The sequence below is a fragment of the Somniosus microcephalus genome, unplaced genomic scaffold (assembly GCF_052327205.1).
Source record: "Somniosus microcephalus isolate GS21.2 unplaced genomic scaffold, FLI_Smic_1.0 unresolved_chr8, whole genome shotgun sequence".
NCBI lineage: Eukaryota > Metazoa > Chordata > Chondrichthyes > Squaliformes > Somniosidae > Somniosus > Somniosus microcephalus.
This window is the reverse complement of record NW_028225186.1, coordinates 35,449,830-35,475,368: the sequence shown is the minus strand read 5'-3', so window position 1 is coordinate 35,475,368 and position 25,539 is coordinate 35,449,830. Positions and strand designations below refer to the sequence as shown.

The 25,539-nt window shown below is 48.5% G+C and overlaps 1 protein-coding gene across 1 annotated transcript; it reads left to right on the top strand.

Moving 5' to 3' along the window:
* Nucleotides 1-213: 213 nt before the first annotated feature.
* LOC147085881 (uncharacterized) lies at nt 214-3,066 on the top strand. The gene has a single exon (XM_085979119.1). It carries the CDS (start codon nt 214-216, stop codon nt 3,064-3,066), a length of 2,853 nt encoding a protein of 950 aa, XP_085835245.1.
* The last annotated feature ends 22,473 nt before the right edge of the window (nt 3,067-25,539 follow it).

Here is a 25,539-nt window from a genome sequence, read left to right as displayed (position 1 = left end):
ATTAAACATGGGAATGGCTTTTCAGAGTAGTGGAGAACAGAGTAACAGGTTAACTGATTTGCTTAATTTCTACTAAACTGACAATGTAAACCATCTCTGACTTTACAGGCTGTTCTGGCAGCGACAGAGAAAAAACATCTCACACCCACGGAATTTTTCTTGAGTGAGGTCCTGCAAAACATCTGAACCCTCGGACGGAAGAAGGAGGCTGTGATGTTGAGACTGAGCGTTGACTGGCTGCTGCTTCTCTGTGCCCTCTCCTGCAATGTGTTGGTGCCCACAGTCCCCGGGTACACTTTCAATAACTGCATGCAGGTTGCGAACCACAATGGTACATTTCAGTGCGTCCACCGCTTCCTGAAACAGGTCTCTAGTGCCGTGTCCGACCTCCCAGCCAGCACCGTGCACTTGAACATCTCCCACAACTGGCTCACCCAACTGCAAGCGGACAGCTTCCACAGCCTGTCCAAGCTGCTCACCCTGCGGCTGGATTACAATCGGATTGAGAGTGTTTGCTGCGGTGCGTTCAGTAATCTCACCAGCCTACTGACCCTTAACCTGTCCTACAACAGTATCTCTCGTCTGAACTCTTCGGGCTTCCAAGAACTTGAAAAGTTAGATCAACTCCTGCTCCATCACAACCGCTTAGTCACAGTTGAACCCAAAGCCTTCGCTGCATTGGACAATCTTCAAACACTTGTCTTAAGCTCCAATAAACTCCAGAATTTCTCCCATCTGGTGAGCGCTGTCTCTGGGCTCAGTAATCTGACGCTCCTGGATCTGGGCAACAATCAACTCGCCTCCCTGCAACATCGCACCGCCCTCCCACCCTCCCTCCGAAACCTCTCCCTCTCTAACAACTCTCTCACAACATTTGACTGCCAACGGAACTTCCTCAGCAACATTCTCAGGTTGGATCTGTCCAATAACAAACTCTCCAATGCTTTGGAATTTTCTAAAGTTGTCCTGAGGAACATCTCGTGTTTGATCATCAAGAACAACCCCTTAAATGTCACCGAGTTTCTCAAATCTGCAAACCTGGATCTACAGAATGTTCAATACTCTGGGTTAAGGCTGCACAACCAGAGTCAGCTGTCCAACCTGTGCCACTATCTGGGTCTCAGGACTATGAAGAGCCTGGTCCTGCAGAACAATCAGATCTTATTCCTCCCTGCCCATTCCCTATCCCAGTGCCCACCCATGACCAGCTGGGATTTATCACACAATCTCCTCACATCTGTGGAGTGCTTTGAATTTGCATCGAAAAGAAAGCAAGTTGTTTCTTTCATTATCCAGCACAACAGAATCATCAAGTTACCTTCCTGTTACAAGGATGGGAAGGCAGTCGCGGTGTTTCCCAAGCTGTCGCTCCTAACCTTTCGCTACAACAGGATTTTCACCATTTATAGTCACGCCTTCTCTTATGCTCCACATCTCCGGACCCTAAAGCTGAACATTAACAACATTGCTGTCATCAACAAGGCTGCCTTTTCTAACCTCACCAACTTGCAGGAGCTCCGACTCGACAACAACCTCATAACTGACATCTATGAACACACCTTCAGCAACCTTGGGAGTCTCAGGAATCTCAATCTCAGAAACAACAGGATCTCAATTGTTTTCAGCAAGGTGTTTGCAAATCTCAATAACCTGAACACATTGGACCTGGGAGGAAACAAAATTCGAAGCCTCACCAGCCAGTCTTTCTGTGGATTACACAACCTGACCAAGCTTTATCTCGATAGGAACTGTATAACCCGTATCAGCAGGGAGATCTTCGACATCCTCCCATCATTAGGAGTGTTGGACTTGGACAGTAACCGGATCAGATACAACACTGGCCTGATTGCAGCATCTCCCTTTGTTAACCTCACAAAGCTCTACATTCTCAAACTACAAGCCCAGCAACCCTACGGCATCAACATTATTCCTCCAAAGTTTTTCAATGGCCTCATCTCTTTAAGAGACCTGTATATAGGAGAGAATAAAATGTCACTGTCCAAAGATGGATTTGAAGACCTGATCAATTTGAGAATCCTCTCCATGCCCGATGCTTGCAATGGGATCCACAGTCTGAATCCAGGGATCTTCAAGAATCTCCAGAGTCTAGAGAGACTCAACCTTGAAAATGTCGGCCTCCAATCCATGTCTCTTGCCGTCTTTGGAAACCTTTCCAACCTCAGGACATTGTTCTTGGGGAAAAACGCCATTCAGATCATCAATAGCACGGTTGTGGAACACCTGCCCTCCCTGACCTACCTGGATCTACGGAAGAACCCGTTCCCCTGCACCTGTGACATCAGTTGGTTCCAAAACTGGTCCCTGTCCAACCCCAGGGTGCAGGTTATCTATTTTTACAACCAAACATGTGCAGATCGGCCAACTGAATACTTGTATAAGTTTGATGCTCGCGTTTGTTACTTGGACATTGGGCAGATCATGTTCCATATAACTGTGCCGGTCTTGATCTTGTTCATGTTCATCCCTATATTCTACAGCAAAGGGTACTGGCACATCAAGTATGTGTTTTATATTTTCCGATCGTGGTTGAATGACCACAGAGGGAGAGGAGAGAGTCAGCAGTCCTACAGGTATGATGCATTTATCTCCTATAATTCTCAGGACAAAGACTGGGTTCTGCAAGAGTTGGTGCCAAACCTGGAAACGAGAGGACCTCAAAGCTTCAAACTCTGCCTCCACCACAGAGATTTTGAGCTGGGCAAATATATCATCGACAACATCGTGGACAGCATCTACCAGAGCAGGAAGACCATCTGTGTGATGAGCCGCAACTACCTGTACAGCGAGTGGTGCTCCATGGAACTGCAGCTAGCGAGCTACAGGCTCTTCCATGAGCTGAAAGATATCATCATCCTGATCTTCTTGGAGAAGATTCCAGATGCTGAACTCTCAACCTACCACAAGATGAGAAAGGTCATGAAAAAGAAGACCTACATCCAGTGGCCATCAGACATCGAAGCTCAAAAATTGTTTTGGGTCAAAGTGAGAGAAGCGATTAAAGGCTCCAACTGGGCCAAGGAGGGGAATGCCGCTGCTGAAAGTTAAGCTTCAAGGCCTAGAAATCCGCAGTCTTACCGCAGGCCCTTAACGCCCGATTCGGGGAAGCATGGCAGCTGCCGCACTTCCCATGTGTTTTGGAGTTCGCCGCTCAACTTACCGCCCTGTGTTAATTGCGAACAACTCCCCCAGTGGCTGCAGAATGGCCAGTGGAAGGCTGCTGACTTTCAGTGGGGGAGACTGCAAATGGCCTTGCAGGACGACCTCGAGCAGCTCTGGCCCTAGAAGGCCTGGCTGTAGACTGCACCACCTCGGCATGGGCGGCAGCAGCCTAGGCTGGCTGGCAGGCAGCGGCAAGGGCAATGGTAGAGTGGCAGAGGTGGGAACAGGAGTGCTGTCATCCTGAGAGAGAGCAGCAGGTTCCTGCTCCCCAGATCCACTGCCACTCTCCCCAGGGTGGTGCCTCAACATTCCTAGCAATCTGTTGGTGGCCAGATGGCTGGGCGGCTGTGACACCCTGCAAGACCCGTTCAACACTGGTAAACCCAGCCATGGTGGCAGCAGTCTGAGCTTGGGTGGCAGCAAACTGAGGCTGCGGGAGAGCACTCTGATACAGCGTGATCTTACAAGTGGCGCTCCAAATGGAATGACAATGAGGTGCTGCTGCACCAAAGAACCTTCCCGTTAAGTAGTGGAGAAAGCCGAGGCCTAACATGACTTGCAGTCGGACTGCACCCGATATTGGCCCATCTGTTGAGTGGTAAAGCAATGAGCAGCGGGTTTAGTGCTCAGATCAGCACTATAATCATGTAAAAGAGCACTCAGCATGAATTTTGCGTGCTACTTAGACCACTTTGTCCAGACGCAGCTAAGTAACGCTGGGCCATGACTCTGCCCGTTTTCAGGCCATATCCGATTTCTTGGCCCGTGTTCCTCAAAGCCCCTTTGGTTCGAGTGGCAGGGCACCCACTCATCTCGGAACCCGCTGCCACACGCTTCCATCCACCTCTGACACAGTCCCTCCTTATTGTTAATCCTGTCATTGCTGCTATTAACCCAGGATAAGGCAAATGTACAGACACACAATGTTAGCACAGAATAAAGCCTTAACCATCTGGCCCCCGCATGTCGGCTCATTGTCGTCTTTCCATCCAACATCTGCTTGAATCTGGGCCAGACTGATGGAGTGAACGACTCCTCGGTCCGTGGTAATCTGACACTGGTGGACATCAATCCACAGCACAAGACTGTCCACACTGGAGCCCAACAGGAGATCTCACTCACACTCCCAATGGCCTGAGAATTGGCCGGTGTGAGAAATCCAGCTAACAAACCTTTCATATTATCCACTAATTTTGATACAAGACTGGCTCCCATGACAGGATAGCACTGGTGCTACCCATTGCAGGTAATTCCAGGATATACCTGCAGTGACGGTTATTACAGGTAATGTCCAGATACCCCTGGTGAGACAGTGATTACAGGAAATGCCCAGATACCCCTGTTGGGACAGTGATTACAGGTAATGCCAAGATACCCCTGGTGGGACAGTGTTTACAAGAAATGCCCAGATACCCCTGGTGGGACGGTAATTAGAGGTAATGCCCAGATACTCCTGGTGGGATGGTAATTACAGGTAATGCCTGAATATCCCTCATGTGAAGTTGATTACAGATAATGCCCAGATACCCCTGGTGGGACAGTGATTACAGGTAATGCCCAGATACCCCTGGTGGGACAGTGATTACAGGTAATGCCCAGATACCCCTGTTGGGACAGTGATTACAGGTAATGCCCAGATACTACTGGTGGGACGGTGATTACAGGTAATGCCTGAATATCCCTCATGTGAAGGTGATTACAGGTAATGCCCAGATACCCCTGGTGGGACAGTGAATACATGTAATGCCCAGATACCCCTGGTGGGACAGTGATTACAGGTAATGCCAAGATACCCCTGGTGGGACAGTGATTACAGGAAATGCCCAGATACCTCTGTTGGGACAGTGATTACCGGTAATGCCCAGATACCCCTGGAGGGACGGAGATTACAGGTAATGTCCGGATACACTTGGTGGGACAGTGATTACAGGAGAAGCCCAGATACCCCTGGTGGGACAGTGATTATAGATAATGCACAGATACCCCTGGTGGGACGGTGGTTACCGGTAATGCCCAGATACCCCTGTTGGGACAGTGATTACAGGTAATGCCCGATACTACTGGTGTGAAGGTGATTACAGGTAATGCCCAGATATCCCCGGTGGGACGGTGATTAGAGGCAATGCCCAGATACCCCTGGTGGGACGGTGATTACAGGTAATGCTCAGGTACCCTTGGTGGGATAGTGCTTACCGGTAATGCCCGGATACCCCTGGTTTGAAGGAGATTACAGGCAATGCCTGGATACCCCTGGTGGAACAGTGATTACAGGTAATGCCTTGATATTCCTGGAGAGACGGTGATTACAGCTAATGCCCGGATACCGCTGGTGGGATGGTGATTACCGGTAATGTCTGGATACCTCTGCTGGGAGAGAGACTGCAGGTAATGCCCAGGTACCCCTGGTTGGACAGTGATTGCTGGCAATGCCCAGATACCCCTGGTGGGACAGTGATTAAAGGTAATGCCCAGATACCCCTGGAGGGACGGTGATTACAGGTAATGCCTAGATACCCCTGGAGGGACAGTGATTACAGGTAATGCCCAGATACCCCTGGAGTGACGGTGATTATGGGTAATGTACAGATACACCTGGCGGGACGGTGATCACAGGAAATGCCCATATATCATTGTGGGACAGTGATTACAGGTAATGCCAGGATACCCCTGGTGGGACAGTGATTACAGGAAATGCCCAGATACCCCTGGTGGGACGGTGATTACAGGTAATGCCCAGATACCCCTGGTGGGACCGTGATTACAAGTAATGCCCAGATAACCCTGGAGGGACGGTGCTTACAGGTAATGCTGGGACACTCATGGTGCGACGGTGATTACAGGTAATGTCTAGATACGCCTGGTGGGACCGTGATTACAGGTAATGCCCAGATAACCCTGGAGGGACGGTGATTACAGGTAATGACGGGATACTCATGGTGGGACGGTGATTTCAGGTAATGCCCGGATACCCCTGGTGGGACGGTGATTACAGGTAATGCCCGGATACCCCAGGAGGGACGGTGATTACAGGTAATGCCCAGATACCCCTGGTGGGACAGTGATTATAGGTAATGCCCAGATACCCCTGGTGGGACGGTGATTACAGGTAATGCCCGGATACCCCTGTTGGGACTGTGATTACAGGTAATGCCCAGATACCCCTGGTGGGACCGTGATTACAAGTATTACCCAGATAACCCTGGAGGGACGGTGATTACAGGGAATGCCGGGATACTCATGGTAGGACGGTGATTTCAGGTAATGCCTGGATACCCCTGGTGGGCCGGTGATTACAGTTAATGCCCAGATAACCCTGGAGGGACGGTGATTACAGGTAATGCCGGGATACTCATGGTGGGACGCTGATTACAGGTAATGTCCAGATACCCCTGGTTGGACGGTGATTACAGGTAATGCCCAGCTAACCCTGGAGGGACGGTGATTACAGGTAACGCCGTGATACTCATGGTGGGACGGTGATTACAGGTAATGTCCAGATACCACTGGTGGGACTGTGATTACAGGTAATGCCCAGATAACCCTGGAGGGACGGTGATTACAGGTAATGTCCCGATACCACTGGTGGGAAGTTGATTACAGGTAAGGCCCAGATACATCTGGTGGGACGTTGATTACAGGTAAGGCCCGATACCCCCGGCTCTCTGTGCAATGAAGCACGCTGTCAGCCCCAGGGCTTTCCTCAGACGGTTGTGTGCTGTCTTGGGTACAGTCCTGGGCAATCCCTGTTACTAGGGTACGCTCCCTGGGCACTCTCTGTTACTGGGGTAGAGTCCTGGGCACTCTTTGTTGGGGTTTACAGGTGAGTGTTGGGCTGGTGTATACAGGTGAGGGTTGGGCTGGGGTGTACAGGTGAGGGTTGGGCTGGGGTGTACAGGTGAGGGGTGGGCTGGGGTGTACAGGTGATGGGCTTGCTGGGGTGTACAGGTGAGGGGCGGGCTGGGGTGTACAGGTGAGGGTTGGGCTGCGGGTGTACAGGTGAGTGGTGGGCTGGGTGTACAGGTGAGGGGTGGGCTGTGGCATACAGGTAATGGTTGGGATGGGGTGTACAGTTGAGGTTTGGGCTGGGGTGTAGAGGTGAGGGTTGGGCTGCGGGTGTGCAGCTGAGTGGGGGGCTGGGTTGTCCAGGTGAGGGGTGGGCTGGGGTACACATGTGAGTGTTGGGCTGGGATGTACAGGTGAGGGTTGGGCTGGTGTGTACAGGTGAGGGTTGGGCTGCGGGTGTACAGGTGAGTGGTTGGCTGGTGTGTACAGGTGAGTGGTGGGCTGGGGTGTACACGTGAGGCTTGGTCTGGATGTGTACTTGTGGGGGTTGGGCTGGGGTGTACAGGTGAGCGTTAGGCTGGGGGTTGACAGGTAAGGGGTGGGCTGGGATTTACAGGTGAGGGTTGGGCTGAGGTGTACAGGTGAGGTGTGGGCTGGGGTATACAGGTGAGTGTTGGGCTGGGGTGTACAGGTGAGTTGTGGGCTGGGGTGTAAAGGTGAGTGTTCGGCTGTGGGTGTACAGTTGAGGGTTGGGCTGGTGTGTACAGGTGAGATGTGGGCTTGGGTGTACAGGTGAGGGTTGGACTGGGGGTTTACAGGTGATCGTTGGGCTCGGATGTACAGATGAGTGTTGAGCTGGGGGTACAGTTGAGGGGCGGGCTGGTGTTTACAGGTGAGGGGTGGGCTGGGGTGTACAGGTGAGTGGTGGGCTGGGGTCTACAGGTGAGGGATGGGCTGGGATATACAGGTGAGGGGTGGGATGGTGTTTACAGGTGAGAGGTGGGCTCTGGTATACAGTTGAGGTGTGGGCTGTGGTGTACAGGTGAGGAGTGGGCTGCGGGTGTACTGGTGAGGGTTGGGCTGGGGGTGTACAGGTGAGAGTTGGGCTGGGGGTGTTCAGGTGAGGGTTGGGCTGGGGTATAGAGGTGAGGGTTGGTTTGGGGTGTACAGGTGAGGGTTGTGCTGGGGTGTACAGGTGAGGGGTGGGCTGGGGTTACAGGTGAGGGGCAGGCTGGGGTGTACAGGTGAGTGTTGGGCTGCGGGTGTGCAGGTGAGTGATGGGTTGGGGTGTAAAGGTGAGTGGTGGGCTGGGGTATACAGGTGAGGGTTGTGCTGGGGTGTACAGTTAAGGGTTGGGCTGGGGTGTACATGTAAGAGTTGGGCTGCCGGTGTGTAACTGAGTGGGGGGCTGGGGTGTACAAGTGAGGGGTGGGCTGGGGTATACAGTTGAGGGTTGGGCTGGGGTGTACATGTCAGGGTTGGTCTGGATATGTACTGGTGGGGGTTGGGCTGGGGTGTACATGTGAGAGTTGGGCTGGGGGTGTAGAGGTGAGCGGTGGGCTGGGGTGTACAGGTGAGGGTTGTGCTGTGGGTGTACAGGTGAGGGGTGGGCTGCGGTGTACAGGTGAGCGTTGGGCTGGTGTGTACAGGTGAGCGGTGGGCTGGGGTGTACAGGTGAGTGTTGGGCTAGGGTGTACAGGTGAGGGGTGGGCTGGGGTGTAGAGGTGAGTGTTGGGCTGGGGTGTACTGGTGAGGGGTGGGCTGAGGTGTACAAGTGAGGGGTGGGCTTGGGTGTAGAGGTGAGGGTTGGGCTGGGGGTATACAGGTGATTGTTGGGCTGGGGTTTGCAGTTGAGAGTTGGGCTGTCGGTGTACAGGTGAGGGTTGGGCTGTGGTGTACAGGTGAGGGGTGTGCTGGGGTGTACAGGTGAGTGTTGTGCTGAAGTGCACAGGTGATCGTTGGGCTGGGGTGTACAGGTGAGGGTTGGGCTGGGGTACAGGTGAGGTGTGGGCTGGGGATTTACAGGTGAGTGGTGGGCTGGGGATGTACAGGTGAGGGTTGGGCTGGGGATGTACAGGTGAGGGTTGGGCTGGGGGTGTACAAGTGAGGGTTGGGCTGGGGTGTACAGGTGAGGGTTGGGCTGGGGATGTACAGGTGAGGGTTGGGCTGGGGGTTTACAGGTGAGGGCTGGGCTGGGGTGTACATGTGCGGGGTGGGCTGGGGGTGTGCAGGTGAGGGTTGGGCTGCGGGTGTACAGTTGAGGGGCGTACCTAGAATGGATTTTAAAGCTGTTGGGCTGGGGAAGGTCTGGGCGTGGAAACGAATGTTAGCTCACTCCCGCACTCCACCGCTGGCTCCAGCTCTCTCCCGTACTGTTGTCTTTGGCTCAGTCCTCTGGCGTGGACCCTCCTGACTCAAGAGGCGAGGGAGTGAGACCCACTGAGCCACGAATGAACTGAGAGGCTCTGAGTTGCTGCATTATTGGAGGAGTTTGTGAAAGAAGCTGATCACTAGAATCGTCGCATTCTGACAGAGGGAAGGTCATTGAGGAAGAAGATAAAACTGATGGGCTGAGGTCTTGAACATGTTGTCGCCTCCCATATCCATGCCCATCTTTCCCGCAACTCCTTGTTTGAATCTCTCCAATCAGGTTTCCACTCCTCCCACAGCAATAAAACGGCCCCACAAAGTCACAAATGGCATCCTCTGTGAGTGGGACCGTCGTGCACTGTCCCTCCTTGTCCATCTCAACCGGTCTGCAGCCTTTGACACGGTTGACCACACTAACCTCCTCCAATGTCTCTCCACTGCCTTCCAGCGTTGTGGGACTGCCCTCTCCTGGGTCCAACCTTCCCTATCCAAACGTAGCCAGAGAATCTCCTGTAATAGCTTCTCTTCCTCCTCCTGCACCGTCACCTCTGGTGTCCCCTAAGGGTCGATTCTTGGCCCCCTGCTGTTTCTCATCTACATGCTGCCCCTCGGAAACATCATCCAAAAACACAGTGTCAGGTTCCACATGTGCGCTGACATATCCACTACCTCTCCCGAACTCTGCACTGCCTATGATTTGTCATGTTGACATCCAGTTCTGGATGAGCAGAAATTTCAGCCGATTAAATATTGGGAAGGCCGAAGCCACTGTCTTAGGTCCCCGCCACAAACTCTGTTCACTAGCTACGGACTCCAGCCCTCCCCCTGGCCACTGTCTGAGGCTGATCCAGACTGTTCGCAACCTCAGTGTCCTAGTCAATTCGAAGGAGAACTTCCAACCCCACCTCTAACGTCACCCGACTCCGCCCCTGCCACAGCTTATCTGCTGCTAAACCCCTCATCCATGACTTTGTTACTTCTAGACTCGCCTATTCCAATGCTCTCCTGGCCGGCCTCCCATCTTCCTTACCTAAGGAAGGGTATACTTGCCATAGAGGGAGTACAATGAAGGTTCACGAGATTGATTCCAGGGATGGGAGGACTTTTGTATGAGGGGATGAGGGGATGGACATATGAGGAGAGGTTGAGTAGATTGGGACTCTACTCATTGGAGTACAGAAGAATGAGAGGCGATCTTATTGAAACATATAAGATTGTGAAGGGGTTGGATTGGGTGGATGCGTGGAGGATGTTGCGATGATGGGTGAAACTAGAACTAGTAGGCATAGTCTTAGAATAAGGGGCTGCTCTTTCAAAACTGAGATGAGGAGGAACTACTTCACTCAGAGGGTGGTAGGTCCATGGAATATGCTGCTGCAAAAAGCTGTACAAGCTACATCATTACATAAATTAAAAATGGAAATAGACAGTTTCCTAGAAGTAAAGGGAATTAAGGGTTACGGGGAGCAGGCAGGAATTTGGACATGAGTCTAGGTTCGGATCGGACATGGCCCTGTGGGTAGCGGAGTGGGCCCAGGGGCCGTGTAGCCTGATCCTTCTCCTATTTTGTGTGTCTAATTCTGTTAGATTCAGGAGATGGTTCTGTGATAGTAGATTGGCGGTTCGGATCAGATCAGCCATGATCTTATTAAATGGCGGAGCAGTCTTGAGGGGCCGATTGGCCTACTCCTGCTCCTATTTCTTATGTTCTTATGTTCTTATTAAGAGATTGAGTAACCTAGGCCTGTATTCTCTTGAATTCAGAAGAATGAGACGGGGTCTCGTTGAAACATACCTAATTATTACAGGGCTTGATAGGGTGGATGCTGGGAGAATGTTTCCCTTGGCTTGGGAGCCTAGAACCAGGGCCACAGCCTCAGGATAAAGCGTAGGCCATTCAGGACTGAGATGAGAAGAAATTTCTTCACACAGAGGGTGGTGAATCTTTGGAATTCTCTACCCCAGAGGGCTGTAGAGGCTCAGTCATTGGGAATATTCAAAACAGAAGTTGATAGATTTCTGACTAGTAAAGGCATCAAGGGATATGGTGATAGGGCCTGTCATAAGAACATAAGAACATAAGAAATAGGAGCAGGAGTAGGCCAATCGGCCCCTCGAGCCTGCTCCACCATTCAATAAGATCATGGCTGATCTGATCCTAACCTCAAATCTTCTATCACTCTGCATCCACCCGAACCCATGTGATCTCCCGGGAGAGGCGAAAAACCAGATAAAGACCCAATGGCCAATTTGGGAGAAAAAAATCTGGGAAATTCCTCTCCGACCCATCTGGGCGATCGAAATTCTTCCAGGAGATCACTCTGTCCCTACATTTTCTACAGTACTTCCCTTCTGTAAAGGCGATCTCCACCCCAGCCAGGAACAGGAATAAAACCATCTCCTGAAATCTAACAGAATTAGAACACAGTAGGAGCAGAACAAGGCTACACGGCCCCTGGGCCCGCTCCACTACCCACAGGGCCATGACCATTCCGAACCCAGACTCATGTCAATGGAGTTGAGGCAGAAGATCAGCCATGATCTCATTGAATGGCGGAGCAGGCTCAAAGGGCCGATTTGCTGAATCCTGCTCCTATGTCTTATGTTCTTATGTTCCACCCTCTGTAAACCTGAGCTCTACCAACGTTGTCCGCATCCTGACTCACACCAAGTCCCGCTTTTAATGATCAATAACATGTCATTCTATAGTGGACACTAGGTGGATCCGTAGAGCTGTGTAGAGCTGTATATAGCTGTATGTATAAGACTACACTACCCAGCTGTATGTATATTAAGACTTAATTACCCATGAGGCACTAGGCTACCCACAAGCCAGCAGTCAAGATGGAAGCCTCTACAGATATTGTACCTAGTCCACATGTGCTCAATAAAAGCGTCTAGCAAAAGCTAGCTGTGTTCATAATAAGAATGTCTATTTATTAATGAACATAAGATGGTACCAGGATGGTGAAGATCTGCTGAAAATTGTGAAAAGCGACATGGAGAATTTGAAGCCACCAGAGCGTTTGAATCTCACAGGAAACATCGACTACAATTGGCAGACACTTAAACAACAATTCGAACTCTACATTGCAGCCATCGGATTCGGTACGAAGCTAGACGCAAGAAAGATAGCGTTGCTGCTTATGGTTGCAGGCCCACAGGCGATAGAGGTATTTAATACATTTGTATTTAATCCAGAGGAACACAGAGAAAAATTAGAAGATGTGCTAAAAATATTTGATGCACATTGCTCTCCCAAAAAGAATGAGACCTATGAAAGATAAATCTTCTGTTCTCGGACACAGCAGCAAAATGAGACTTTTGATAGCTTTATAACTGATCTGAAACTGAAAGCACAGACATGTAATTTCTCTGAGCTCAAAGCATCCATGATTCGTAACCAGATTGTGTATGGTATTCATGATAAAAAAAAGTCAGGGAATGTCTGTTGAGAGAAACCGAACTAAATTTGGAAAATGCGGTGAAAATATGCCAAGCCAGCGAGCTAGCTCGAAAGCACACGAAGACTTTCAGTGAAATCAATAATGATGCGATTGTAACGAGTGATAATGCTGCTGTCGGTGCTGTGTCCTACAAGGGGAAGAAACGTGGGCAGAACAGAAATGAAAAGAAAACGGAGGATGAAATTTTTAATTGTAAACGCTGTGGTTACAAACACCAGTTAAGACAATGCCCAGCATTTGGAAAAATGTGCACAAAGTGTAATGGAAAGAATCAATTTACCAAACAATGCTTTTCAAAAGTAAAAACTAAGAAAGGGCAACGAGTTAATGTAATTGAGGACACTGATTTAAATGAGACATTTTTGTACGAATGGTGTCATGTGACAATATCAAAAAGGATACAGAAAATGTGCAGCCCTCAGAAATGGACAATGCTGGACATAAAGTTAATGCAGTAAAAGAGGACAAATGGATGATCCCACTGCAGGTAAATGTAGCATTAGTTACCTTGAAGCTAGACACTGGGGCAAAAGCAAACTTAATCAGTATGAGTGACATTAACAATATGAAAGAAAAGCCCAAGATAAAGAAAAAGTCAGTACCACTGAAAGAATATAATGGACAGAAAATAGATTGCTTAGGTGTATGCAGACTTAAAGTGACAGTCAAAGACAAAGTGCATCATCTCATGTTTTCTGTTGTGGCTGAAAGACTTGATTCGATACTAGGTGACAAAGCTTGTGAAGACTTAGAACTGGTCAAGAGAGTCTACCGTATAAACTGTGCCATAAGCAGACCAGATGACTCAGGTGATGAGGCAGAGAGCCCATCAAGGATGAAAAGGCCAAAGGGAATCCATGTCTTCAAAAAGCCTAGTTTCTCCAAGAAGAAAGAAAAAGACTTTAAGGTCAAAGAGAAGCCAAAGGAAGAAAAGCACAAAGAGGAAAAACAAAAGGAGAAAAAGTCCAAAGATATAACCGCAGCAGATGTTGTTAAGCAGTGGAAAGAGAAAAAGAAAAAGAAGAAGCCTGCACCAGAGCAGGAAGCAGTTCCGGTGGATACTCCTTCTTCCCTCAGGTCAATCTTTGGTGTTCCATTAGCCGAGGCTGCTGAGAGGACTATGCTGTATGATGGGATCCAGCTGCCAGCAGTTTTTCGAGAGTGCATTGACTACATTGAGAGTTATGGCATGAAGAGTGAAGGAAACACTGAAACCCTCTCCAAGCAAAGATCGCAAGGAGACCTCGATCTATACAAGAGCAGATTGATGACAATGCCGCAACTGCATCATGTCATTCGCCGCCAGAACAATCTCATGAAGACACATCAGACTTACCCGTGTTGAGAAGATCCACACGTGAAGTAAAAAAGCCTGATAGACTTAATCTTTGGGTACAATGTAAAGCTTTGAAAATGTGTTGACTGTTTTGAAAATGTTTATGTTTATAGAGCACTAACAAAAGTGTTACTGATATTATCTTTACTGTTTTCTTGAAAATTGATTGATATTGATTTTGTTAAACCTCAAAAAAGGGGGATGTAATGATCAATAACATGTCATTCTATAGTTGACACTAGGTGGAGCCATAGAGCTGTGTAGATCTGTATATAAGACTACACTACCCAGCTGTACATATATTAAGACTACATTACCCATGAGGCATTAGGCTACACACAAGGCAGCAGTCAAGATTGAAGCCTCTACAGACACTGTACCTAGTCCACATGTGCTCAATAAAGTAACTAGCAAAAGCTAGCTGTGTTCATAATAAGAATGTCTATTTATTAATGAACATAAGACCACCGATTTTTGAAACTCCTCAGCTGCTTCCTCGCAGGTCCGCTCTGGTCGGGCCTCGTTCGCTGAATCAGACGGCGCTCCCCAACTGCCGCCGGCTTTTGAAACTCCTCAGCTGATTCCTCGCAGGTCCGCTCTGGTCGGGCCTCGTTCACTGAATCAGCCGCCGCTCCCCAACTGCCGCCGGCTTTTGAAACTACTCAGCTGCTTCCATGCAGGTCCGCTTTGCTCGGGCCTCGTTCGCTGAATATCATATCTGTTTACCTCTATTTGCGCAGCTAATTCATCCAATTTAGTACGAATGCTCCTTGCAGAAAGACACTAAGCCTTCAGGCTTGTTTTGTTTATACTCTTAGTCATTTTAGAATTATTATTTACTGTGGCCATGTTAGATTTAAACCCTTGATTGCTCTGACTGCCACCTTTGCTTCTCTCCTTCCTGTCTTTTGCTTCTATCATTGTTTCCCTTTCATCCGTCTCCCTGCTCCGGTTCCCAACCCCTGCCAGTTCAGTTTAAACCCTCCCCCAGAGCACTAGCAAACGGTCCCCCTAGGACGTCGGTCCCAGTCCTGCCCAGGAGCAAAGCGTCCAGATTGTACTGGTCCCACCTCCCCCAGAACCGGTTCTAATTTCCCAGGAATTTGAATCCCTGCCCCTTGCACCATTCCTCTAGCCACGTATTCAGCTTAAATATCCTTCTATTTCTACTGTGACTAGCAAGTGGCACTGGTAGCAATCCTGAGATTACTACCTTTGTGGTCCTATATGTTAATTTACCTCCTAAATCCCTATATTCAGCTTTTAGGACCTCATTCAGGCACCATGACAACTGGCTGTCCACCCTCCCCTTCCAAAATGTTCTGCAGCCGCTCTGAGACATTCTTGACCATTGCACCAGGGAGGCAACATACCATCGTGGAGTCACCTTTGTGGTGGCAGAAACGCCTAGCTATTCCCCTTACAATAGAATCCCCTATTGCTATAGCTCTAGCCCTCTGTTTCCTGCCGTCATGTGCAGCAGAACCACCCATGGTGCCAGGAGGTTGGCTGATGCGGCCTTCCTCCGATAAATGTAAGATGTCACACAACATCAGGTTTTGTCCAACAGCTTTATTTGTAGTCACAAGCTTTCGGAGCGCTGCTCCTTCGTCAGGCGAAGTGGAGAGATGCATAAAGACACAGCTTATATAGTCAGAGAATAATGTCAGATGTTTACAGGTAATCTTTCTAACCGCCATTTATCACACCTCGGCAGAGAGATAATCACAGCAATCAAAGGTGTGAATGGTGTTCAAACAGGTCAGTCAGGAAAACATTATATCAAAGAACAATGAGGTGGGGTCACAAGAGGTCAAATGATGCAGATGCTGGGGTCTGTGTGAAGAACAAAAAAACAGACAAAAAACATTTTTTATGCTGGAAATCACAGCAGGTCCAGCCGCATCTGTGTAGAGAGAACCAGCCAACAACGACTCGAGTCTGGATGACACTACGTCAGGTGGAGTTACATGTAGCGTGACATGAACCCAAGATCCCGGGTCAGGCCGTCCTCATGGGTGCGGAACTCAGCTATCAGTTTCTGATCGACGATTTTGCGTTGTCGTGTGTCTCAAAAGCCGCCTTGGAGAATGCTTACCCGAAGATCGGAGGCTGAATGTCCTTGACTGCTGAAGTGTTGCCCGACTGGGAGGGAACACTCCTGCCTGGCGATTGCTGTGCGGTGTCCGTTCATCCATTGTCACAGTGTCTGCATGGTCTCGCCGATGTACCATGCTCCAGGGCATCCTTTCCTGCAACGTATGAGGTAGACAACATTGGCCGAGGTACATGAGTGTGTACCACGTCCCTGGTGGGTGGTGTCCTCATGTGTGATGATGGTATTTGTGTTGATGATCTGGCATGTCTTGCAGAGGTTGCTGTGGCAGGGTGGTGTGGTGTCGTGGTCACTGTTCTCCTGAAAGCTGGGTAATTTGCTGCGAACGATGGTCTGTTTGAGGATAGGTGGCTGTTTGAAGGTGAGTAGTGGAGGCTTGGGGATGGCCTTAGCGAAGTGTTCGTCGTCATCGATGATATGTTGAAGGCTGCGAAGAACATGGCATAGCTTCTCTGCTCCGGGGAAGTACTGGACGACGAAGGGTACTCTGAGGACGTCGTGGATAGCACGTGTGATGAGTTGTTCACACCGCAGGTAATGGCTGCACAGGCTGGAAGGGAATGCGTGACCGCCACCTACAGACGCGGTCACGCATTCCCAGAAAACAGGTAGGTGACTGGTTGGTGAGTACTTTCACAAACTTATTCTAAGTAGAACTCAATAATTAAGCTAAATTGTAGTAAATAAAAGGGTATTGTAAGGGTTAAGTCATGGAAGGGCAGCTCGGACCCGTGTCATGCTTCTCCTGTGACATGTGGGAAATCAGGGACACTGTCCCTGACAACTATGTGTGCAGGAAGTGTGTCCAGCTGCAGCTCCTAGCAGACCGCATGGCGGCGCTGGAGCTGCGAATGGACTCACTCTGGAGCATACGCGATGCTGAGGATGTTGTGGATAGCACATTCAGTGAGTTGGTCACACCGCAGGTAATGGCTAGCTCAGACAGTAAATGGGTGACCAAAAGGCAGGGTAAAGGCAGGAAGGTAGTGCAGGAGTCACCTGCGGTCATCTCCCTCCAAAACAGGTTTACCGTTTTGGGTACTGTTGGGGGAGATGACTTATCAGGGGAAGGCACCAGCAGCCAGGTTCAGGGCACCATGACTGGCTCTGCTGCACAGAAGGGCGGGAAAAAGAGGGATAGGGCTATAGTGATAGGGGATTCAATTGTAAGGGGGATAGATAGGAGTTTCTGTGGCCGAGACTGAGACTCCAAGATGGTATGTTGCCTCCCTGGTGCAAGGGTCAAGGATGTCTCGGAGCGGGTGCAGAGCATTCTGAAGGGGCAGGGGGATCAGCCAGTTGTCGTGGTACATGTAGGTACCAACGATGTAGGTAAAAAGAGGGAGGAGGTCCTACAAGCTGAATTTAGGGAGTTAGGAGCTAAATTGAAAAGTAGGACCTCAAAGGTAGTAATCTCTGGATTGCTACCAGTGCCACGAGCTAATAAGTTTAGAGAGAGTAAGATAGATAAGCTAAATACGTGGCTTGAGCAGTGGTGCAAGGGAGAGGGATTTAAATTCTTGAGGCATTGGAACCAGTTCTTGGGGAGGAGTGACCTGTACCAAGGGGACGGTCTACACCTGAACTGTGAGGGAGCCGATGTCCTCGGGGTAATATTTTCTAGGGCGGTTCGGGAGGATTTAAACTAATTTGGCAGGGGGATGGGAACCTAGATAGTGGAAACGAGGGAAGTCATATGAAGTCAGAAATAAATGGTAGAAAGGTGAGAAGCAATAAGCAAAGGAGAGAAACACAAAGGGCCAAACTAATTCATAATGAGAGTGTGAAAAAAGCAAGCCTGAAGGCTTTGTATCTTAATGCTAGAAGCATTAGGAACAAGGTGGATGAATTCGTTGTGGAAATAGAGGTAAACAAGTATGATTTGATTGGGATTACAGAAACGTGGCTGCAGGGTGGGCAAGGCTGGGAACTTAACATCCAGGGATATACAATATTTAGGAAGGATCGGCAAAAAGGTAGGGGAGGTGGGGTAGCATTGCTGGTAAAGGAGGGGATTAATGCAATGGAAAGGAAGGATATTAACTCGGATGAAACGGAATCTGTATGGGTAGAAATGAGAAATAGCAAGGGGAGGAAAACGTTAGTGGGTGTGATATATAGGCCTCCAAATAGTAATATGGAGGTGAGGGAAGGCATAAAAAGGGAAATTAGAGAAGCGTGCGATAAGAGCACAGCTGTCATCATGGGTGACTTTAATTTACATATTGATTGGACTACCCAAATTAGTAAAAATTCTGAGGAGGAGGAATTCCTGGAATGTTTTCGGGACGGTTATCTAGACCAATATGTCGAGGAGCCGACTCGAGATCAGGCCATTTTAGACTGGGTATTGTGCAATGAGAAGGGACTTATCAACAATCTTCTTGTACGAGGCCCCTTGGGTCAGAGCGATCATAATATGATCGAGCTCTCAGTCGAGATGGAGAGTGAGGAAATTGAATCAGAGACTAAGGTCCAGAACTTAAATAAAGGGAATTACGAGGGTATGAGACGGGAATTGGGTAAGATTGATTGGGTGGTGTTTCTGGGGGGATTGACAGTGGATAGACAATGGCAAGCATTCAAAGATAGAATGGAAGAATTCCAGAACATGTTTATACCGGTTTGGCATAAAAATAAACCTAAAAAGGTGGCTCAACCGTGGATAACGAGGGAAATTAGGGACAGCATAAAATCAAAAAAAAGGGCATATCAACTGGCAAAAAAAAGCACCAGACCGGAAGATTGGGGGCAGTACAGGATACAGCAAAAGAGGACAAAGGGATTAATCAGGAAGGGGAAAATAGAATACGAAAGTAAACTTGCAGCAAACATAAAGACAGACTGCAAAAGCTTTTACCGGTATATCAGGAGGAAAAGACTGGTAAAATCCCAAGTCGGTCCCTTGCAGTCCGATTCGGGAGAATATATAATGGAGAATAAGGAAATGGCAGACCAATTAAACTCATACTTTGGTTCTGTATTCACAAAGGAGGACACAAATAACCTCCCAGGAATATCGGCAAACATAGGGACTAATGAGAGGGAGGAGCTGACAGAAATTAGTATCTCTAGGGATATGGTGTTGGGTAAGTTGAGGGGACTGAAGGCCGACAAATCCCCGGGGCCTGATAAACTACATCCTAGGGTACTTAAGGAGGTGGCCCTGGAGATAGCAGATGCTCTAAGGATCATCTTCCGGAACTCCATTGACTCGGGAACAGTACCCGTGGATTGGAGGGTAGCTAATGTTACCCCAATATTTAAAAAGGGGGGTAGAGAGAAAGCAGGGAATTATAGACCAGTAAGCCTTACATCGGTTGTGGGCAAAATGCTAGAGTCCATTATTAAGGATAAAATAGCAGAGCACTTGACAAATGGGGAAAGGATCGGACAGAGTCAACATGGATTTACAAAGGGTAAATCGTGTTTGACTAATCTGCTGGAATTTTTTGAGGAAGTAACTGGTAAAATAGATGGGGGAGAGCCAGTGGATGTGGTGTACCTTGACTTCCAGAAAGCCTTCGATAAGGTTCCACACAAAAGATTATCATGCAAAATTAAGGCTCATGGGATTGGGGGCAAAGTATTAACGTGGATAGAGAACTGGCTGGCGGATAGAAAACAGAGAGTTGGAATAAACGGCTCGTTTTCGGAGTGGCAGGCAGTGACCAGCGGGGTGCCGCAAGGATCTGTCCTGGGACCCCAGCTGTTCACAATATATATAAATGATCTGGATCAGGGAATTGGATGCAATATTTCCAAATTCGCTGACGACACTAAACTAGGAGGAGGGGTGGGCTCTGATGAGGATGTCAGGAGGCTACAGTGCGATTTGGACAGGTTGGGGGAATGGGCGGATACGTGGCAGATGCACTATAATGTGGATAAATGCGAGGTTATCCACTTTGGGGGTAAAAACAGGAGGGTAGATTATTATCTAAATGGCAATAGATTGGGAGATGGGGAAGTGCAGAGGGACCTGGGTGTTCTTGTGCACCAGTCACTGAAGGAGAGCATGCAGGTGCAACAGGCGATTAAGAAGGCAAATGGTATGTTGGCCTTCATATCAAGGGGGTTCGAGTATAGGAATAGGGATACCTTACTACAGCTGTACAAGGTGCTGGTGAGACCGCATCTGGAGTATTGTGTACAGTTTTGGTCGCCCCATCTGCGGAAGGATGTTCTTGCCATGGAAAGAGTGCAGCGGCGATTCACCAGGCTGATACCTGGAATGGCGGGAATGACCTACGAGGAGAGATTGAATAGTTTGGGCTTGTACTCACTGGAGTTTAGAAGATTGAGAGGGGATCTCATCGAAACATATAAAATTATGGCAGGCCTGGACAGGCTGAATTCAGAGAGAATGTTTCCAATGGCAGGGGAGCACAGAACCAGGGGCCACAGTCTAAAAATAGCGGGCAAATCATTTAAAACAGAGATGAGGAAGAATTTCTTCACTCAAAGAGTGGTGAGCCTGTGGAATTCCCTGCCACAGAGGGCTGTGAAGGCTAATTCAATAAATATTTTCAAGAGAGAATTGGATATATTTCTGAAGGCTAAGGGGATTAAGGGTTATGGAGAAAAGGCGGGGACGGGGTACTGAACTGGTAAGATCAGCTAAGATCTCAGACGAAGATCAGCCATGATCTCATTGAATGGCGGATCAGACTCGAAGGGCCGAATGGCCTACTCCTGTTCCTATCTCTATGTTTCTATGTAAGAACGGGATATGACGCTCGACTCATCGATCGACAGTTCCGATGGGCCACAGAGAAAAATCGCATAGACCTCCTCAGAAGACAAACATGGGACATGACCAACAGAGTGCCCTTCGTCGCCCAGTACTTCCCCCGAGGCAGAGAAACTACGCCATGTTCTTTGCAGCCTTCAACATGTCATCAATGATGACGAACACCTCACTAAGGCCATTCCCAACCCTCCACTGCTCGCCTTCAAACAGCCACCTAACCTCAAACAGACCATCGTTCGCAGCAAATTAACAAGCTTTCAGGAGAACAGCGACTACGACACCACACAACCCTGCCACAGCAACCTCTGCAAGATATGCCACATCATCAACACAAATACCACCATCACACGTGAGGACGGCACCCACCAGGTACATGGTACATACTCATGTGACTCGGCCAACGTTGTCTACTTCATATGTTGCAGGAAAGGATGCCCCGGAGCATGGTACATCGGCGAGACCATGCAAACACTGCGACAATGGATGAACGGACACCATGCAACAATCGCCAGGCAGGAGTGTTCCCTCCCAGTCGGGGAACACTTCAGCAGTCAAGGACATTCAGCCTCCGATCTTCGAGTAAGCATTCTCCAAGGCGGTCTTCGAGACACACGACAACGCAAAATCGTGGAGCAGAAAATGATAGCCAAGTTCCGCACCCATGAGGACGGCCTGAACCGGGATCTTGGGTTCATGTCACGCTACATGTAACTCCACCTGACGTAGGGCCATCCAGACTCGAGTCGTTGTTGGCTTGTTCTCTCTATACAGATGCAGCCGGACCTGCTGTGATTTCCAGCAAAAAAAATGTTTTTTTCTGTATTTTTGTTCCTCACACAGACCCCAGCATCTGCAACATTTGACCACTTGTGACCCCACCTCATTGTTCTTTGATATAATGTTTTCCTCACTGACCTGTTCGGACACCATTCACACCTTTGATTGCTGTGATTATCTCTCTGCCGAGGCGTGATAAATGGCAGTTAGAAAGTTTACCTGTAAATATCAGACATTATTCTCTGACTATATAAGCTGTGTCTTTATGCATCTCTCCACTTCACCTGACGAAGGTGCAGCGCTCCGAACGCTTGTGACTTCAAATAAAGCTGTTGGACTATAGCCTGGTGTTGTGTGACTTCTTACATTTGTCCACCCCAGTCCAACTCCGGCATCTCCACACCATGGTTCCTCTGATAAGCCATCCTCCCCAACAATATCTAAAGTAGTATACCTGCTGAGAGGTGTATGGCCTCAGGGACTACCTGCACTACCTGCCTGCACCTACTACTCTGCCTGGTGGCCACCCATTCCCTCCCGGCCTGTGCTGCCATTACCTGCGGTGTGAACAACTCATTACACGTGCTATCCACGACGTCCTCGTCATCGGGAATGCTCCATTATGTATCCATTCACAGCTTCAGCGCCGCAATGCGGTCTGCCAGTAGCTGCAGCTGGATACACTTCCTGCACACATGGTCGTCAGGGACACAGGAAGTGACTTTCTGTTTTCCCAACCAGTTCTCTATCCAAGACAGTAAATAACACCCCATCCCGTATGCTTTAAATTTGCATGCTAATTACTTATGCGGAACCTTATCGAAAGCCTTCTGAAAATCCAAATACACCACATCCACTGGTTCTCCCTTGTCTACTCTACCAGTTAAATCCTCAAAAAATTCCAGTAGATTAGTCAACCATGATTTATCTTTTGTAAATCCATGTTGACTTTTTCCGATCCTGTCACTGATTTCCAAGTGCTCTATTATTACATCATTTATAATGGACTCTAGCATTTACCCTACTACTGATGTCAGACTTAACGTTCTATAATTCCCCGTCTTCTCTCTACCACCTATTTTAAATAGTGGGGTTACATTAGCTATCCTCCAAGCCATGGGAAGTGATCCAGAGTCTGTAGTATTTTGGTTGATGACCAGCAATGCATCTAATATTTCTAGGGCCACTTCCTTAAGTACCATAGGAGGTACATTATCAGGCCTTGGGTATTTATCGGCTTTCAATCCCGTCAACTTCCCTAACACCATTTCCTTACAAATACTGATTCCATTCTATTCCTTCTCTCATTAGACCCTATGTTCCCCGACATCTCTGGTGTAGTGTCCATGTGTTGATAAAGACACTGAAGACAGGAGTTGGTTCATAGGTATTTACTAAGCAAAGTCTGGGGGGGGGTTCTAACGGATATAAACAATATACAGGCTTATATAGCTCGAGTTTTAAGTACCAGCATTACAGCACACCTGGGGCTCTTAAAGGCACATACACCACAATTCCTCCCCAATTAGCTAACCAGTACATCATATTTTAAGTAATTATTAATTACATGTTATAAGCCAAATAATATACATTGCTGTAGTTAATTAATTATAAGTTAATCTCTCAGGAGGCTTCCTGACTTGGTCCGGATAACGCCTCGGGGGTGTAGTAGTTTCTGGTGGTGTAGTAGGTTCTTCTGGCAAGGCTGATTCGGCTTGAATGCCAGTGTCGGGTTCATCGGGTTCCAGTATCACCGGATCGGAGGTAGATATGGGTATCTCCACTTCATCATTAGATGTATAGAGTTGTTGTTTAGGTTGTCCCTTTTCAGATGACTTTATGATTTGGTCAGCATGGCGCCTTATTATGCTTTCTCCGATGTCCACGGTATACATCAGTGGTCCTAGTCGTGTGCAGATAGTTCCAGGCTGCCATTTCTCGGTACGGTAGTCCCGGGCCAAAACTTGTTGACCTATCTGGAAGGTTCTAGTTGGCCTTTCATTCATGCCTTGAAACTGTCGGTTCTCCACGTCCCTTCTGATGTTGGGCTTGATCAAATCTAGCCGGCATCTTAGGTTTCTATTGAAGAACATCATGGCGGGAGTTTGGTTGGTAACCATATGTGTTGCATTCCTGTATGCGAATAAGAAGTTATCCACCTTGTGCTGAAGTTATATGTCTTCATTACCCATGGCATTTATGGCCTTCTTGAAGGTCTGGACAAACCTTTCAACCAAATCCATTGGTGGCGGGATGGTATGGGGCAGACGTGTAGTGCTTAACCCCATTGTTTTTTAAGAACTTTCTGAATTCTTCGGACACAAATTGCGGTCCATTATCAGAACATATCTGTTCCGGCAGCCCATTCCTGGCAAATATGGTCCTTAATACTGTGATGTTTTTTTCCGTGGTGGTGGAGGACATCTTTATTACCTCCAGCCACTTGGAGTGTGCATCAACCGCGATAAAGAACATTGAGTCCATAAATGGACCAGCAAAGTCGATGTGCACCCTTTGCCAGGGAGATGAGGGCGACTCCCATGGATGTAGAGGGGCTTGTGGTGGAGCGTTTTGGACCTTCTGGCATCCTAGGCAGCTCTTGGTCATTTCTTCGATGTCTCCATCGATACCTGGCCACCACACAAAGGCCCTAGCTAGGTTCTTCTTTTTCACACCACCCAGATGCCCCTCGTGAAGCTCCTTTAGCAGTTTATCCTGGAGTTTGGGTGGAATCACCACTCTGGATCCATACATCAAGGTTCGTCGTCACACTGACAGCTCTTCTCTTCTTTGCGAGAATGCTGGCAACAATAGTTCGCCATGTGCTGGCCATCCCGTCACTGTTAAATCGTAGACCCGTGAGAGAGTTGGGTCATTTCTCGTCTCCGCTTCAATGGCAGAATTTATCACTGGTAGACATTCCACTATGGTAGAGTGGAACATCTCTACTGGGTCTAATGTAGGTGCCTCTTCTACCGTTGGCAACGGTAGGCACGATAAACCGCCAGCATTCCCATGCTGTTTCGACCCTTTGTATTCTATGTTGTATTGGTGTGCCCCTAGAAAAAGGAACCAACTCTGTAGCCTTTGCGCTGTCATAATCGGAACACCTTTTTAAGGGTTGAATATGGAGATGAGGGGTTGATGGTCAGTCAACAAGGTAAATTTTTGTCCGTGTAGGTAATGGTTGAATTTCTTCACTCCGCATACCAGGCTGAGTGCTTCCCTGTCGATTTGGGCATAGTTATGCTCAGCTGAGTTTAATGAGCGTGACGCAAAAGCTATCGGCCGTTCTGAGCCATCAGGGAATTTATGGGATAATACTGCTCCTATGCTGTAAGGGGATGCATCGCACGCCAGATTGATTGGCAGTGATGGGTTGTAATGAGCCAAAACTTCTTCGGAAAGAGATTAAGTCTTTGCATTTATGGAAGGCACGCTTACAGTCTTCGTTCCATTTCCAAATCACTCCTGTTTGTAAAAGTTCATTAAGAGGGTGTAGAAGAGTTGATAAGTTCGGTAAAAATTTATGATAGTAATTTATTAATCCCAGGAACGACCTTAATTGTGAAACACTTTCAGGTGCTGGGGCTTTTATAACCGCTTCAATTTTTTCAGGTGACTTATGCAACCCTTCATTATTAACTATGTGGCCACAATATGATATCTGATTTTGGAAAAAATCGCACTTGGGTCGATTCGCTCGTAGGTCCTGTTCTTTCAGCCAAGTGAGCACCTGCTCCAAATTGGCAAGGTG